The 15,438-nt window shown below is 47.5% G+C and overlaps 3 protein-coding genes across 6 annotated transcripts in view; 1 reads left to right on the forward strand and 2 right to left on the reverse strand.

Annotated features, from left to right (window-relative positions):
• PSMC3IP (PSMC3 interacting protein) overlaps window positions 1-15,438 on the reverse strand; it is a 146,736-nt gene that overhangs the window by 129,315 nt on the left and 1,983 nt on the right. The window lies entirely within an intron of this gene.
• The window catches only part of VPS25 (vacuolar protein sorting 25 homolog), a 91,830-nt gene that overhangs the window by 12,624 nt on the left and 63,768 nt on the right, over window positions 1-15,438 (forward strand). The window lies entirely within an intron of this gene.
• EZH1 (enhancer of zeste 1 polycomb repressive complex 2 subunit) overlaps window positions 90-15,438 on the reverse strand; it is a 44,668-nt gene continuing 29,319 nt past the window's right edge. For all 4 annotated transcript variants that reach the window (XM_050762630.1, XM_050762632.1, XM_050762633.1 and 1 more), the window contains 11 exons: window positions 13,356-13,536; window positions 12,418-12,614; window positions 9,740-9,831; window positions 8,750-8,790; window positions 7,797-7,922; window positions 5,818-5,996; window positions 4,900-4,995; window positions 4,418-4,499; window positions 3,556-3,636; window positions 2,692-2,776; window positions 90-2,410 (listed from right to left, as the gene is read on the reverse strand). In XM_050762630.1, the coding sequence (XP_050618587.1) occupies window positions 2,350-2,410; window positions 2,692-2,776; window positions 3,556-3,636; window positions 4,418-4,499; window positions 4,900-4,995; window positions 5,818-5,996; window positions 7,797-7,922; window positions 8,750-8,790; window positions 9,740-9,831; window positions 12,418-12,614; window positions 13,356-13,536 (1,221 nt within the window). In that variant the 3' untranslated portion in view covers window positions 90-2,349. The remainder of the gene's footprint in view (window positions 2,411-2,691; window positions 2,777-3,555; window positions 3,637-4,417; window positions 4,500-4,899; window positions 4,996-5,817; window positions 5,997-7,796; window positions 7,923-8,749; window positions 8,791-9,739; window positions 9,832-12,417; window positions 12,615-13,355; window positions 13,537-15,438) is intronic.

A 15,438-nucleotide genomic window follows, 5' to 3' on the forward strand; every position in this document is an offset into this window, starting at 1 on the left:
AGAATGCTGATGCTTTGGCCCGACCTGCTCCTGGACCCCATCCCTGGATCCTTCCAGCCCCAAAGCACACAGTACACAGCTTGCCAAAATGGATTCTAACACTTTATTCAGATAAGAGGTCACAAGCCACAGGACTTTTAAAGTGCGTGAAATTTATTGGCAATGAAGCCGCATGTATACCAGGCTCCCCCAGTCCCCACCACCTTGCCCCATCCATCATGATGTGGTGGGGAGGGGTTGAGACCCATCTTTAAAAGTGGGGGACAGCAGGGACAAAGGATGGGAAACTGGAGGAACAGGAGTATTCATGAACTGAAGCTGGGACAGGAGGAGACTGACCACAGTGATTCTGCTCACTGAGGGAAGGGTAGGGTCAGTCTAGTCTCTCAAAGGCTGGTGAAAAGTTTTTTTTCACCTATTCCTCATGGCCAGCCCCTGGCATTTCAAACAGACCTAACTCCTCCTCTTCATCTTTCTCCGGTTTTCTCCTCTATGAGTAATTTGGAGCCCACAGTCCAGCTTGAGGGTATCCCTGATATGCACAATGAATACAAACCACGGCAGATGCAGATTTCAGGATCATGCTGGGGCCTGGCCTATTTGGGTGGGAAGAGCTTTCTGTCAGGAGTTGCTGAGTGCGGGATGCATGTGTGCCCTCCAGTATGGTGAGTGAGAGCGTGTGAGTGTGTGTGCATGTCTCACACCAAACCCTAAGAGGCAGCTGGGTCAGGGGGAACCCCACTTCTTCCTTCATGGGACAACCAGTGGAGTGGGAAGAAGTGGGGGCTGCGAGTCTCAGAAAGAAGGAAGAAGCCTGCTCCCTACTATAACACTCCCAGGCCAATCTACACCCGCCCACGCCCTTTCTACCCAGCACACTATTCCTTGTTCCCAGCCAGCCTGGCACACCTGCCGTGGACACAGGGCAGCTCTTGCTGGCCCCATTCACATGAAATTCTGTGTGAAGCTCGCTCCTCTGCCTCTCCCAGGAGATGAGACAGGACTGGAAGAGAATCTCCCGCTCTCTCTTCTTCCCCCTCCCTCAGGAGTGGGATTTGGGCAGGGACCCTAGAGACCTTAGCCCAAACTCTACCCCAATCTATAGACCTTCTAAAATAAATGGTTAAAGTGCTTTGCTCTGCATGAATCCCAGAGAGGGTGGCACCACAGCCTGGAACAGGTGGTCTACCTGCTTCTTCTCCCACTTCACATACCCTCCACCAGTATGCCCTGCACACGGGATGCCAGCCTAAACACGTGCAATTTAGCCCCTCACCCAACTTGGAACACATATTCCAACTCACCCTTTCCAAACAGCAGGCACTACAGACAGGAAAGCAGATTACACCAATCTTTCTCCTCTCTAGTCCAGGCCTATGCCTGCCTACCCTGAAGAGATAAGCAACACTGGCCGTTGGGCCTTGCCTCTATGGGGAATGGAAGGCCTGAAAACACCTACAAATCCAGCGAGCCAGGGTGCTCACACCTGCCAGGCACACCCCTAATGCTTCTTCAATAGCAGCATAATGCCTGCCTGCAGCTGCTAAGCCAGAACTTTGGAGAGCTGGGCACTGGCGTCTGCTCCCAGGAATCTGAAAACACTTCTCCGTCTATCTCCAGAGTACACAGAGAAGGCTTTCTCAAAGCCTCCTGGGCCCAAGCATAGCAGTTTAACTACTATCATCTGGCTGGTTCTCCCTCTCTGTCCAAGGAAGGATGGCATAGCTTTCCTTCCCCAAGCCTCAAATGCCTGTATTTAGAACCCACACTCTTTCAGTTTGAGCCCTGCCACAAGGGAGGAGGTAGTAAGGTGACCCGTCTACCTCTGAGTTCAGTCTGTGCTGCCTGCCAGGCCTGCCTCTAACCCAGACCACTTGTAGGGTCCAGGGACCACGCTTCACTTAGCCTGTCCTCTCCAGGTCTTCGGATCACAGAGGTTTGCCTGCACCCCAATGACATAGGGACGCCTGATGGGGAAAGCTACAATTACAGGCTAGTGCTTGTGGGGAACTGCCTAAGTTGATTCCTGAGGCCCACAACCTGGGGAGCCGACACGAAATCACATATAAGTCATCTACTCCAGCCTGTGCTCACTTCCTCTGAGGCCAGAGAAAGTCTCCCATTTCTGCAACTCTCTCCTGGGAGACCAAGCCCTAGCTGCCTCTGTCTCCCCTCTCATTGAGACAGTTTTGTGCCCACTTGACATGGCAGAGGCCTCGCTACAGAGGGAGTGGGTGGGGGGTTTCTCAGTGTGGGAGACACAGTGCAGGAGACTCGAGCAGCAGTGGTGTGAGCATGAAAGCCAAGACAGTGCCGCTACCATAAATGCTGCCATGGGGCCTGGGAGGGCTAAAGCACGTCGGTCTCCCTCTCGATCCCCACGTACTTGAGAGCATCAGCTTGGCTGTACCTGTCCCAGAGCAGGGAGGAGGAACCAGGTTACTCTCATGACTTTTGTGATTGAAAAGGCGGAGTCCCCTTCCGTTTCACTTCCCCTCCCACTCCTTAACGGCTGTTTACAATGGTCCCACTTCTGAGGCAAGGCACCAGATATCAGAACAAGGGACACAGCCTTGTTCACCGGAAGACTCTCCTCCATCCCCATTACCCTCCCTGAGCCTCCAAATCTATTCCAACGCCTCTCTTTCCAGTTCCGGGGCCACAACCCAAGGACCATTACTGGCACCTCACCTGTAATCAAAGAAGAGCTCTTCGCCAGCTTGAATTGCCCTCTTGGCAAAGATCCCAATCCGATGGTCTCCATTCACCATGACCACTGCAAGCAGGATAAACCCAAGGCTAGGTTCCTACCCAACTCCAAATCAATAACCAGTAGGCTTCTGGGTTGATTTTCTCCAAATTCCCAGTGAAAACATGAATCAAATGGAATTACGAAGTAGTCAATACGGTAGTTGCCTCTATGCTTTTAGATCTGTTATTATGGCAGAAAAATTATCTTTATTATTATTAGTGGGTTTTTTTTTTTTTTTTTGAGACAGAGTCTTGTTCTGTTGCCCAGGCTGGAGTGCCGTGGCACTCCAGCCTGGCTCACTGCAACCTCTTGGCTCACTGCAACCTCCGCCTCCAGGGTTAAGTGATTCTTGTGCCTCAGCCACCTGAGTAGCTGGGACTACAGGTGCATACCACCACGCCCAGCTGATTTTTGTATTTTTAGTAGAGATGGGGTTTCACCATGTTGGCTAGGCTGGTCTTGAACTCCTGGCCTCAAGTCATCCACCTGCCTCGGCCTCCCAAAGTGCTGGGATTACAAGCGTGAGCCACTGCACCCAGCCTATTATTATTTGGTGAGGTGGGTCTCACTATATTGCTCAGGCTGGTTAAATCATGTTTGTGGGAAAGTGTTTATAATGTATTCGCTGAAAAAAGCAGATTATAAAACTAAGATTGAGAGGGGCCTAAAATGATCCCAGACATTAATCATGATTATCTTTGGACAAAAAATAGCTCAGCTATGGAAGAGGTTCAACAACGGATGGAAATCACATTAAAGAGGCATCCATCGCCCGCCCCACCTCCCAGGTCACTGGGACTCACCTTTGGCATAACAGTTGGGATTCACTGAATGATTTGCAAATCGAATTTTGTTTCCTTTCCGAGTAGCATCCACTACAAAATCTGTATAAAGTAAAGTAAATCAAGGAAAACCATGAGCACGCTGGCAACTCCACAGCTTCTCAGCCTGAATTTAAAATCAATTAAATAGTAACAAACACTTTAGTCTGATGGGAATTTTGAAGCCCAGTGTGCTAACAGAAGCAGAGGAAAGCATGCAGCCTCAGAATTCAGCCTTGTGTGGGAGCTCTCCTTTTGGGTCCTCACTCTTTGAATTATGGATCTTCTCATCTACCGAGCAGGAAGATTTCTCAGGTAAAGGCGCTCAGTGCTCCTATTACGAACAGAACCCAGAAATGGAGGTTCTTCCAAAGCAAGGGCACTGTGGCCTGTGGGATCCCCAAGTGTGATCCTGCCCCCTTGCTCTGTGCATCTGCTGGAAGATTTGGAGCTGATCTACACTTGGACTACAGCAAGGGCGATCTGGTAGAAAGACCACCTTGGGGCTGGGCGCAGTGGCTCACTCCTGTAATCCCAGCACTTTGGCAGGCCAAGGCTGGTGGATCACTTGAGGCCAGGAGTTCGATACCAGCCTGGCCAACATGGTGAAATCCAGTCTCTACTAAAAATACAAAAAATTAGCTGGGCATGGTGGTGGGTGCTTATAGTCCCAGCTACTCAGGAGGCTGAGGCAGGAGAATCACTTGAACCCAGGAGGCAGAGGCTGCAGTGAGCCAAGATCGTGCCACTGCACTTCAGCCTGGGCAACAGAGCAAGACTCCGTCTCAAAAAAAAGGAAAAAAAAAAAAAGACTACCTTGGAACAAGACAAAGAGATTTCATACCATTATTGAGGTTGAAGAGGAAGCTGGACATGTATTTGTCATAGACCTTTCCGCGACGATCAGCCTCGTCCTGAGAAATGAGCTAGAAAGATAGACAAATAACAAATAGGAGTATCAGGCTGCCTGCTCAGGGCACGGTATCCTGTCCCCAGAAAGGGCTGGGTGGTATCTCACATGGGTGCTTACTGAGTATCACGATGCGAATCATAAGAGAGCAAGCTCAAGTTATGCTGTTCCAATTCCCACCCAGGCCAACTAGTTTGAAGGCTGAAGACAGCCCCTCATCTCGTGTCTGGAGTTGCCAAAGAGTTGAACAGTGGTTTCAGTACTGCAAACGGTTCTGTGGGATCTCCCCAAGAGGCCATGTGAGAACACAGCTGAGTTATTTAGAGATTAATTCAAAGAAGCCTGGCCCACAGAAAATCAGAGTTTCTCATCAGTCTCCCCCGAGTAAGAATGTGGGCCAAAACTATAGCACTCACCTCACCACAGTATTCAGAAATGAATTCATTCTTCTGCACAGACTCCTTTATGAAGGTGCCCCATCCAGCCACATCCGAGGGGGCCAGCAGCAGGTGCTGGGGAAGAGGGGGCCAAGTCTCAGACTACAGGGTGTGCATGAGTAGGGGGTGTGTGCTGGATGTGCACGTGTGTGGTGGGGGTGGCGTGGAAAGAACCAGTAACTGTTAAGAGGATCTGAAAGCAGAAAAAGGTCTAAGCCATTCTGTTCTGCTTGGGGGAGAAAAGAAAATGGGAAGTGGTGATGAATGGAAATAGGATATCTCTTCCCCTATCCATGGAGCCCTCCTGGGCCTTAGTCTGTAGGAATTCACTGCGATGTGTGAGGTGAACATAGACGTCACCAAAGGTGCATACACCTCTCAGCTCCTTTTTGTCTGGCCAGTTCAAGGAACCACTTTTCTTTCTCTTTTGGAGATGGAATCTTGCTCTGTCCCAGGCTGGAGTGCAGTGATGTGATCTCGGCTCACTGCAACCTCTACCTTCTGGGTTCAAGCGATTCTCCTACCTCAGCCTTCTGAGTAGCTGAGATTACAGGTGTGCACCACCATGCCTGGCTAATTTTTATATTTTTAGTAGAGACAGGGTTTCACCATGATGGCCAGGCTGTTCTCAAACTCTTGACCTCATGAATCGCCAGCCTCGGCCTCCCAAAGTGCTGGGATTACAGGTGTGAGCCACCTCACCTGGCCAGGAACCACTTTTCTAAACCCTACTGGGACTGAAGCCTTTATTAATTCAGTAAATATGTGTCTTTTAGGATTTATCAAGCACTTTCACATATAAAGCCTCAAAAGAACCAGTGGAAAGAGAATGCTTGGGACCGTTCCTTCCTTCCTCCTCCATTTTATCTCGTGTGGGGTCCTAAGGAAAGGCCTCACCTTCTTGAGGCCACGCTGGATGCTGCAGTTTTTACAGGAAACCACCTTGCAGTCCCAGTGCTCTGAGGCCCCACAGGTGAGACACAGGTCAGGGTCACATTCTCGCACTGCCAGATAGCAAGGACATTGCTTGGTATTGCACTGAGTCTTACAGCGACAGCCAGGGAAACGATTCTGACCTGGGAAGGGAAAACAGGTAAGTCTTAGAAGGGAAATAAGCTAATACGCTAATACTGGGGCTTGTGGTTGACTCAAGGGACAGCAAAGGAGTAATTTTTTTGTGTTCAAGGATGTTTGGCAAAATAAGAGGAAGCTCCCTTCCCAATAATCAAATACACAAGTTTTGTCCATAGAAAACTGAGTGCTTCAAACATTCATGCCTTTGAGTCAAAAAAGCAGGTGTGGTCAGGCATGGTGGCTCATGCCTGTAATCCCAGCACTTTGGGAGGCCAAGGCAGGAGAATCACCTGAGCCCAGGAGTTCAAGACCAGGCTGGGCAACATAGGGAGACTCTGTCTCCACAAAAAATTTTTAAAAAATAGCCAGGTGTAATGGCACCTGCCTGCAGTCCCAGCCTTGACGGATGTGGGGGGATGAATTGCTTGAGCCAGGGAGGTTGAGGCTGCAGTGAGCCATAATTGTGCCACTGCTCTCCATCCTGAGCAACAGAGCTGAGATCCTGTCTCAAAAAAATTAAAAAAATAAAAAAAAAAGCAGGTATAATAATAAGAAAAAAGCAGGTATAATAATAAGAAAAAAGCAGGTATAATAATAAGTGTCCCCTAGAGATTTCCCCAACAAACTTCTCCCTCCCGCTGAGGTGGAGAGTACCCCAGAGAAAATGAAATCAGTGCTTTTCACTGGTAAAATGTCACCATCAAAACAAGTATCATTTTGAGAACAGAATGCATCCGTTCTGTGCCATCCTTCTCCACCCACTGCCCAACCCAGCACAACCACTTCTCTGCTGCGGCTAAGATCACTATCTGCTATGGGTTAGGAGGTATTTCCTCCAGCAAAACCGCCTGGGCACCAAGTTCTGCAAGCTCTGGGGACTGCCATCAAACTGCTCAGCTTTGAGTTGGGAAGGGCATAGTGGGATAAGAAGTGAAAGATAAGTACCCGGATGTCTCTGCTGACATCCAGGCCCTGTCTTCTACCTGATATTAAAACTCCAGCTATTAAATGAAAATAGACATACACAGAATCACAAACAGAAAATATCTGAATTAAAAAAAAATTTAAACAGTATCCAGAAAAGGGAAACTGGGGCTGTAACTTAAAAAAAAAAAGAATCTCACATTTCTTTTCTTTTTGAGACAGAGTCTCGTCCTGTTGCCCAGGCTGGAGTGCAGTGGCACAATCTTGGCTCACTGCAGCCTCTGCCCCCTGGGTTCAAGCGATTCTTGTGACTCAGCCTCCCAAGTAGCTGGGACTACAGGCATGCACCACCATGTCTGGCTAATTTTTGTATTTTTAGTAGAGATGGGGTTTCGCCATGTTGGCCAGGCTGGTCTTGACTCCTGACCTCAAGTGATCCGCCCGCCCAAAGTGCTGGGATTATAGGCAAGAGCCACCACGCCTGGCCTAATTTTTTTTATTTTTAGTAGAGATGGGGTTTTGCCATGTTGGCCAGGCTAGTCTTGAACTCCTGACCTCAGGTGATCTGCCCACCCAAAATGCTGGGATTACAGGCGTGAGTGGCTGTGCCTGCTGGCCCCCCTCATTTCTTAATTCTCCCCTAGAAGACAAAGTTGGGAAGGTATCTGATTTCTGCTTTTACAATCATGAACCTAAACGTTTTCCAGAAATGACTCTTGCAGATCTCATGCACTTATTTCATTTGTAGAATCCCTAAAACACAGCAAAGAGACTATCAGAAGGCTCATAAGTAGTAAAGGGCACAGGAATGGGGCAAGCCTAGGGCACACTGGTGCCGACTGTTTTGGTAGACTATAGGGAAGATGCAGCACACTTACAGTCTGGGTTGCACTGGCAGAACTTCTCACAGAAATTCTGAGTCATGATGCAGGGGCAGGTGCTGTCACAGGGGCGGTCTGGGTGGTCACAGGGTTGGTAGTTGTACACTTGTGTGGAAGAGTTATCTAGGAGAGAGAACAGAGGAAGACGCTGCTGTGACCGTACGCTCCAGCTATCTTCCCTCCCAAGTGTCCAGCTGCCCTGATTCAGAGGAGGCTGGTCCTAACAATCTCCTTGGACACACATTTAGCACCTGAAGTGAGAAGACAGGGATGACTGTTATTCATAACCTGCAATGGGGTGGTCTGCTTTGTGGGGAGGATGTGGAGATGCTACAGAGAAGTATCTAGAAGTGGTGTCAGCTTCTTCCTTTGATAGGTGATAGGGAAGCTATTCTAAACATTAAATGAGGTCTGGAACCTAGCAAATGGCACACTAGAAAAGTCACAGACTGGCCAGGCACAGTGGCTCATGCCTGTAATCCCAGCACTTTGCGAGGCCAAGGCAGGTGGATCATTTGAGGTCAGGAGTTTGAGACCAGCCGGGCCAACATGGGTAACCCCATCTCTACTAAAAATACAAAAATTAGCCGGGAGTGGTGGTACATGCCTGTAATCCCAGCTACTCGGGAAGCTGAGGCAGGAGAGTTGCTTGAACCTGGGAGGCGGAGGTTGCAGTGAGCCGAGATTGTGCCACTGCACTCCAGCCTGGGTGACACAGCAAGGCTCCATCTCAAAAAAAAAGAAAAATCACCGATCACAAGGCCCCTAATGCTACCTCCTAAGAAGTCTTCTCAGTTGCAGTGAGAGGCTGAGCTGTTCTCAGTTGCTGCAGAGAATTCTGCAATCTGCGGAAGTGGCACAGGGTCAACAAGTGCAGCTGTGGGGTAGGGTGATGACCATAGGGTGAAGCCTCCAACTGAACTGCTGAAGAATGCCCTGGTAGAACTTACCTTTCTTCAGCTGAATCTTCCTGCAGTGTGCAGCCCACAATCTGAAAAAGACAGGAAGAATAAGTCTCAGTCACGGCTCTAGGGAGCTCTGTAAATGCAGGTAAATGACAACGTGACTTGCTCTGAGGGACTGTGTTTGATGACTGGGGAGTATCTTCCCAAACCCCTCAACAAGACGACTTTGGTACACAGAAGCAAGAGTCCAGCCTAAATCCAGCTGGCCTGTGCTACAAGATTTAAACTTAAACACACCCCTCCCAAACGACCAAATAACATAAAAGAACACAACACAGAAACAAAAGAAAGCCCAAGCCTATCGGTCTATTATAAAGCTATTGTTTGTCTCCCCATCTCTCCCTTTGTCTTTGTGGAGGTGGAGATATGGGGGAGTTTCAAGATGGGGAGGTGGGAAGGCCTTTCAGGAATCTTCTCCCAAAGAACTGAAAGGGAGGAGTCACAGGGATTTCCTTCTGTATCTAGAAGTGGTGTCAGCTCCTTCCTCTGATAGGTGATAGTCACTAGGGAACAGAGCCAGGGTACACAATTTTTTTAAAAAAACTTCTAACCTAAGTAAAGGCTAGCTAGAAGACAGTGTTATTATGTAACTCAGAAAAACAACACAAACCAAACAAATAAATAAACTCTGGTCAGAGTTGAGAAATGGGTAAGGTGGTAACTAAACCAACAAGGAGAAATGGCTTTGGAGTGGAGCCATGAAGCCAGCTCATGTCCTATTGGCCAGGAGCTTAAACAGAAAAACAGCCAGTTATGTCATGGTCCACAGCACCTGGGGACAAGCAGAGGGCTGATCCAAGGCACAGACCCTTGGGGAGCACTCAGGAGGCTGGCTCTCAGTCATGTGATGCCAAGCTGATGGGCTTACACAGCCTGTGTGGTTGCTAAAGAGGGAGGCAGATGGGAACTCCAAGGGGAGGTCAGAGCACAGGGAACAGCCTGGCTGTAAAACAAAACACTTTGTCCAACCCTTGCCTGTGCTTTCTTTTCTTCTTCTGTGAGGGGTTCATGAGCTCATCTGTTGGCAGCTTCAGGATAAGTGATTCTTTGACTGCAAACTGAAAGACCTGGAAGAGAAATCCAACAGGGCCTGTCACTCCTCGAGCAAGGGGGTCAGGTAAGTGGCCCAACTGGGTGCTGGTCTTGGGAGGGTTCTGAGGAACTCAGGCAGCTGACTGAGCCTCTTGTCAGTCAGGGAGAGACAGAGTGCCATTGGGAGATTGGGTCACTGGCTCTGAAGTTCATTCCTAATTATTTATCCTGACTCAGGAAAGGAGAAATACTGAGCACAGTAACACACCCCTGGCCAGAAGTTGTCACCTACTCTTTCTACCAAGCCACAGGTAGAAGAGCGGGCTGATTGTGACCAATAGTATCTTCTTTTTAGGAAGGGTAACTCTGTGCCTTGTGTAACTGAGTGTAAGGCAGGACAGGACAGAACAGGAATGGTTTCAGTGGGCTAAATATTAGCTCCCTCTGTTGGTACAAATATGCCAGAGCTTTGGCCATTTCAATAGGATGCGTTTTTTCTCTTAAAGCACTGGTTTTTAGTTTTTCCTTTTCTTTGTTGGGGCTATTGGCCCTTTGGGGGGATCTTTGAAAACTGTAAATATTCTCAGGAAAATACAGACAAGAATATTTTTGCCTACAAATCCATAGATGGTTACATTGAGAACCTGTGACTCAGGGAAATAGGTATGAGCTCCAAAATGAAAGCAAAGGGCACTTCAGCTTATGGTTCTTTTTTTTTTTTTTTTTTTAGAGAGAGGGTCTCACACTCTTGGCCAGGTTAGAGTGCAGTGGTGCCATCATAGCTCACTGTAGTCTAGAACTCCTGGGCTCAAGCCATCTTCCCACCTCAGCCTCCTGAGTACTAGGACTACAGGTGCATGGCTTTTTGTTTTGTTTTGTTTTGTAGAGACAGGGTCTCACTTTGTTGCCCACACTGGTCCTGAAATCCTGGCTTCAAGCGATCCTCCCACCATGGCTTCCCAAAGCACTGGAATTCTAGGTGTGAGCCACCTCGCCCAGTCCATGGTTCTATTAATTGTTCTCAGTACAGGAAACATGAAGTAGAGGCCACAGAGTCTCCTCTCAGAAGCTAGGAAGCCAAAGCACTGGGGTTCCTTTCCTATTGGACATGCTGGCCCTGACACCTGCCTCCCTGTCCCTGTTCTTCAGTCTGTCTTCTCACTGTGGTCTTTTCCTGTATCCGGAGCATCAGTGGCTGCTGTCAACTATGTTTCTCGTGATGGTATGAGTGAGAAGGGTGAGGTCCAGGCCCAGCTATTGGGGGTGATAATTAGAAAATCCAGTGATGGCCAAAATCTAGTGGTGGCTCGCATCTTAATTCCAGCAGTTTGGAAGGCTGAGGCAGGTGGATGGCTTGAGCCTAAGTTCAAGATCAGCCTGGGCAACATGGTGAAACCCCACCTCTACAAAAAATTTAAGAATTAGCTGGGCTTGGGAGGCTGAGGTGGGTCGATCACTTGAAGTCAGGAGTCTGAGACCAGCCTGGCCAACATGGTGAAACCCCATCTCTACTAAAAAAAATACAAAAATGGCCAAGCACGTTGGCTTACGCCTGTAATCCCCGCACTTTGGGAGGCCGAGGCGGGTGGATCACCTGAGGTCAGGAACTTGAGAGTAGCCTGGCCAACATGGTGAAACCCCGTCTCTACTAAAAATACAAAATTAGCTGGGCGTGGTGGTGCATGCCTATAATCACAGCTACTTGGGAGGCTGTGGCAGGAGAATCACTTGAACCTGGGAGGCGGAGGCTGCAGTGAGCTGAGATCGCGCCATTGCACTCCAGCCTGGGCAACAGACCGAGACTCCGTCTCAAAAAAATAAAACAACAACAAAAAAATTAGCTGGGTGTGGTGGTAGACACCTGTAATCTCAGCTACTTGGGAGGATGAGGCAGAAGAATCACTTGAACTTGGGAGGCGGAAGTTGCAGTAAGCCAAGATTATGCCACTGCACTCCTACCTGGGCAACAGAGCGAGATTCTGTCTCAAAAAACAACAACAACAACAACAAAAAACCAAATTAGCTGGGCATAGTGGCCTGCACCTGTAGTCCCTGCTACTTGGTTGGCTAAGGGGAGAGGATTGCTTGAACCCAGGAGGCAGAGGTTGCAGTGAGCTATGATCATGCCACTGCACTCCAGCCTGGGTGACAGAGCGAAACCCTGTCTCAAAGACAAAATGAAGAGAATCTAGTGATAGAAAATGTGGAGAATAAAATGACTGAGGAGGCTGGAGGAGTGGTGGAGGGAGCGGCAGCTGCAGCAGTATGTGCGCTAAAAGAGCCACAGAAAGACCTGGGAGTCCCTTCTAAGAAAGGGGTACACATTTAGAAAGGAGACCGGAGCCAAAAAAAAGAAATAAAAGAGTACAGGACCCAGAAGCATTAAATAGAGGCCAGACAGAAATGAGCATTCAGCAAGGAGGAGGCGGGTCCCCAAACATCATTAGGCCTGGCACTTGCAGAAGGACCATGTTTGGGAAACTCACAGATGCACAGGCTCATCAGGGACTGAACTTAAGACAACTTCTCTCCAGACACACAGCCTAATAAGATGGCAAAGGGCTGGACACAGCAACACGTGAAAGGAGGGGCCCATTTGTTCTGCTGCTTTCAGATGGTACCTGCTTGCACGTCTTAGTCCCTAGAAGCCTGGCTATTGAACAGAAGTTGTTGAAATAGGTGCCATGGAAGACTCGAAAAAGAGATTCTTCAGCCCCAGTCCATTCCACAGGCTCCGAGGGTGCTTCCACTACACAGAGCTGAGGTGGGGCTGGACTGGCCTTCTGTTTTGTGGGAGTCTGACAGCGAGAGTTAGCCTCTGAGAAGGGAAGAAATAACAGAATCAGAAGAAGGTACAATGCAGTTGTCATCAGTAGTTTGTCACAAACTCAGAAGTACTTCATTTTGCTTTAAAAGGTAGTATAATAGTTAGGAATGAAAATATTCCCTATCTTTAGGCCAGGCATGGTGGCTTACGCCTGTAATCCCCACATTTTGGGAGGCTGAGATGGGTGGATTCCTTGAGCTCAGGAGTTCAAGACCAGCCTGGGCAACATGGCGAAACCCTGTCTCTCCTAAAAATACAAAAATTAGCCAGGCGGGGTGGCTCACGCCTGTAATCCCAGCACTTTAGGAGGCTGAGGCAGGAGGATTACCTGAGGTCAGGAGTTCAAGAACAGCCTGGCCAACATGGCGAAACCCCGTCTCTACTAAAAATATAAAAATTAGCCAGGTGTGGTGGCAGGCGCCCGTAATCTCAGCTACTTGGGAGGCTGAGGCAGGAGAATCACTTGAACCTGGGAGGTGGGGGTTGCAGCGAGCCAAGATAGTGCCACTGCACTCTAGCCTGGGCGACAGAGTGAGAGACTGTCTCAAAAAAAAAAAAAAAAAAAAAAAAAAAGAAAGAAAAGAAAATATTCCCCATCTTTACTGTTTACAAAACTTGTAGAAAGAATTTATAATTTTTAAGAGGTAGTAAAGTTAAGTGTCAGGCAGTGATCCTGGGTTTACCAGAGTCCTTGCATGGAAAGAAAAAGTCTTCATTTTCTGTTCATCGTACCAGAAGAACTGGAGGCCCAGTCATTGCCTGTGTCCCTGTCACTGTCTCCTTCTTTAGTCTCAGCCACAGCAGAGGCTGAGGCGTTGGAGCAGGAAGCACTGACCATGTGGTGCCTTCTCCGGCGACGACCAGAGCACTTGGAGCGGGGGTTGTGGAGCATGGCATATTCCTTTGCTCCTTCCTGCAGTGGACACATTACAGACAGGAAACAGGAACAGGCCCAGAGTCACCATGTTGATCTCATCACCACAAACCTTCATTTTTACAACATCTGTGCTTAAATACAGTAATAGTGTCTTTTCTCTTTCTCTGTACCATATAATAAGTATGATCACGTAACAATGAGAGAGCTGATTAACAAAACTTAAAAACATTTTTTTTTCACAAAAGAGTTGTCCTATAATCTTTTTTTGTGTGTGTGTGAGACAAAGTCTCTCTCTGTTGCCCAGGCTGGAGTGCAGTGGCCTGTTCATGGCTCACTGCAGCCTCGAATTCCTGGGCTCAAGTGATTCCCTTGCCTCAGCCTCCCAAGTAACTAGGCCCACACGCACATGCCCCCATGCCAGCTAATGTCCTATAATCTTAAAAAAGATATAATCTATGCATCTGTGTCTTCAATTTTCCTGTGAGTTGTATCTAAAATTAACTTGCGTGTTAGTTGTTTGGAATTTGAGAACACATTCTCCTAAGGATGAAGAAATGAGATTCAGAGAGCGGAAAAAACTAGCTTGAGAGTATGCAGCTAATAGTTCCAGAGGGGTATAGGAATCAGTGCTCCTTGTCTCCCTAGGCCACTATTCTTTCCATTCTACCACACTTTCTCTGTTTCCTTAATAAAATGTGTAATGCTTAATCTGTACAATCTTACTACTTAATTTTGAAACTTCCTCCCAAATCTGTGTATGAAACTCAGAAGAACATTGCTTCATTATTTTACAGCTATCACCCCCTTTTTAAAAAAATGAAGTAATTATCACTCAGCTAGATCATCAATATATTCTCATCAGACTTGGTTTTCAAAGACTTCCTAGCTGTTTCTGAAAACTAAATCTATTTCTACAAAATAAAGGTTTATCTTCCAGGGACATTGTCTAGAGGCACTCAGAATGGTCCAGCATTTGACATACATGTAGGCTTTTCTACAATACAGCCTTTAACAAAACTAGGCTCTCCTGAGCCCCTGGTAATAGAACTGATTACCTTTATACCAAGAGGGTTGGGAAAGCATTGAAATCTGCATGTGGAGTGTGCCCAGCAGACTTCGGGGGGTTGTGCTATGAGACCTAAAGTTCCTATGAGATTGTCCAAAACAAAAAAGCACGTCAGCAGGGCCTGTGGTGTATCCGTGTGTGCTGAATGTATTGGTACAGGAGCAAGTGTGAGCTCCTTATTGAGGAGCAGAAAATTGTTGTGAAAGTGTTGAAGGCACAGAGTCAGAAAACTCAATTTAAAAATGAAGCTTTTTTGAGTAATAAAATGAAAAAAAAAAAAGGTTAACCATCATTGAGGATATTTGGAATTTGGAATCATATACAGTAGGGCCTAAAGGAAATTCCAAAAGAGAAGTTTTGAAATTAACTGAGCCTGATATTATGTGCCTATGGTGTGTGTGAAGTATACAGTATCACTTATACTATTTTAAACATATATATATTTTTTTCTTTTCTTTTTTTTTTTAGACAGAGTCTTGCTCTGTCACCCAGGCAAGTAAGTACAGTAGCATGATCTCAGCTCACTGCAGTCTTGACCTTCTAGGCTCAAGTGATCCTCCCACCTCAGCCTCCCAAGTAGCTGGGATTATAGGCGCACACCACCAAGCCCAGCTAATTTTTGTATTTTTTGTAGAGATGGGGTTTTGCCATGTTGCCCAGGCTGGTCTCGAACTCCTGGGCTCAAGTTATCCACCTGCCTCAGCCCCCCAAATTGCTGGGATTACAGGCACGAGCCACCATTTTAATATAATGGTCAAACATTTTAACATAAATAAAATCAAGTTTCCAGACCTAATTTCTAGGTTATAAGGAAAAGAAGACAGAAGAACAAAGAAATGACACTGTGAAAAAACAACAGATGAATCCAGGGT

This window comes from Macaca thibetana, chromosome 16 (genome assembly GCF_024542745.1).
Source record: "Macaca thibetana thibetana isolate TM-01 chromosome 16, ASM2454274v1, whole genome shotgun sequence".
NCBI lineage: Eukaryota > Metazoa > Chordata > Mammalia > Primates > Cercopithecidae > Macaca > Macaca thibetana.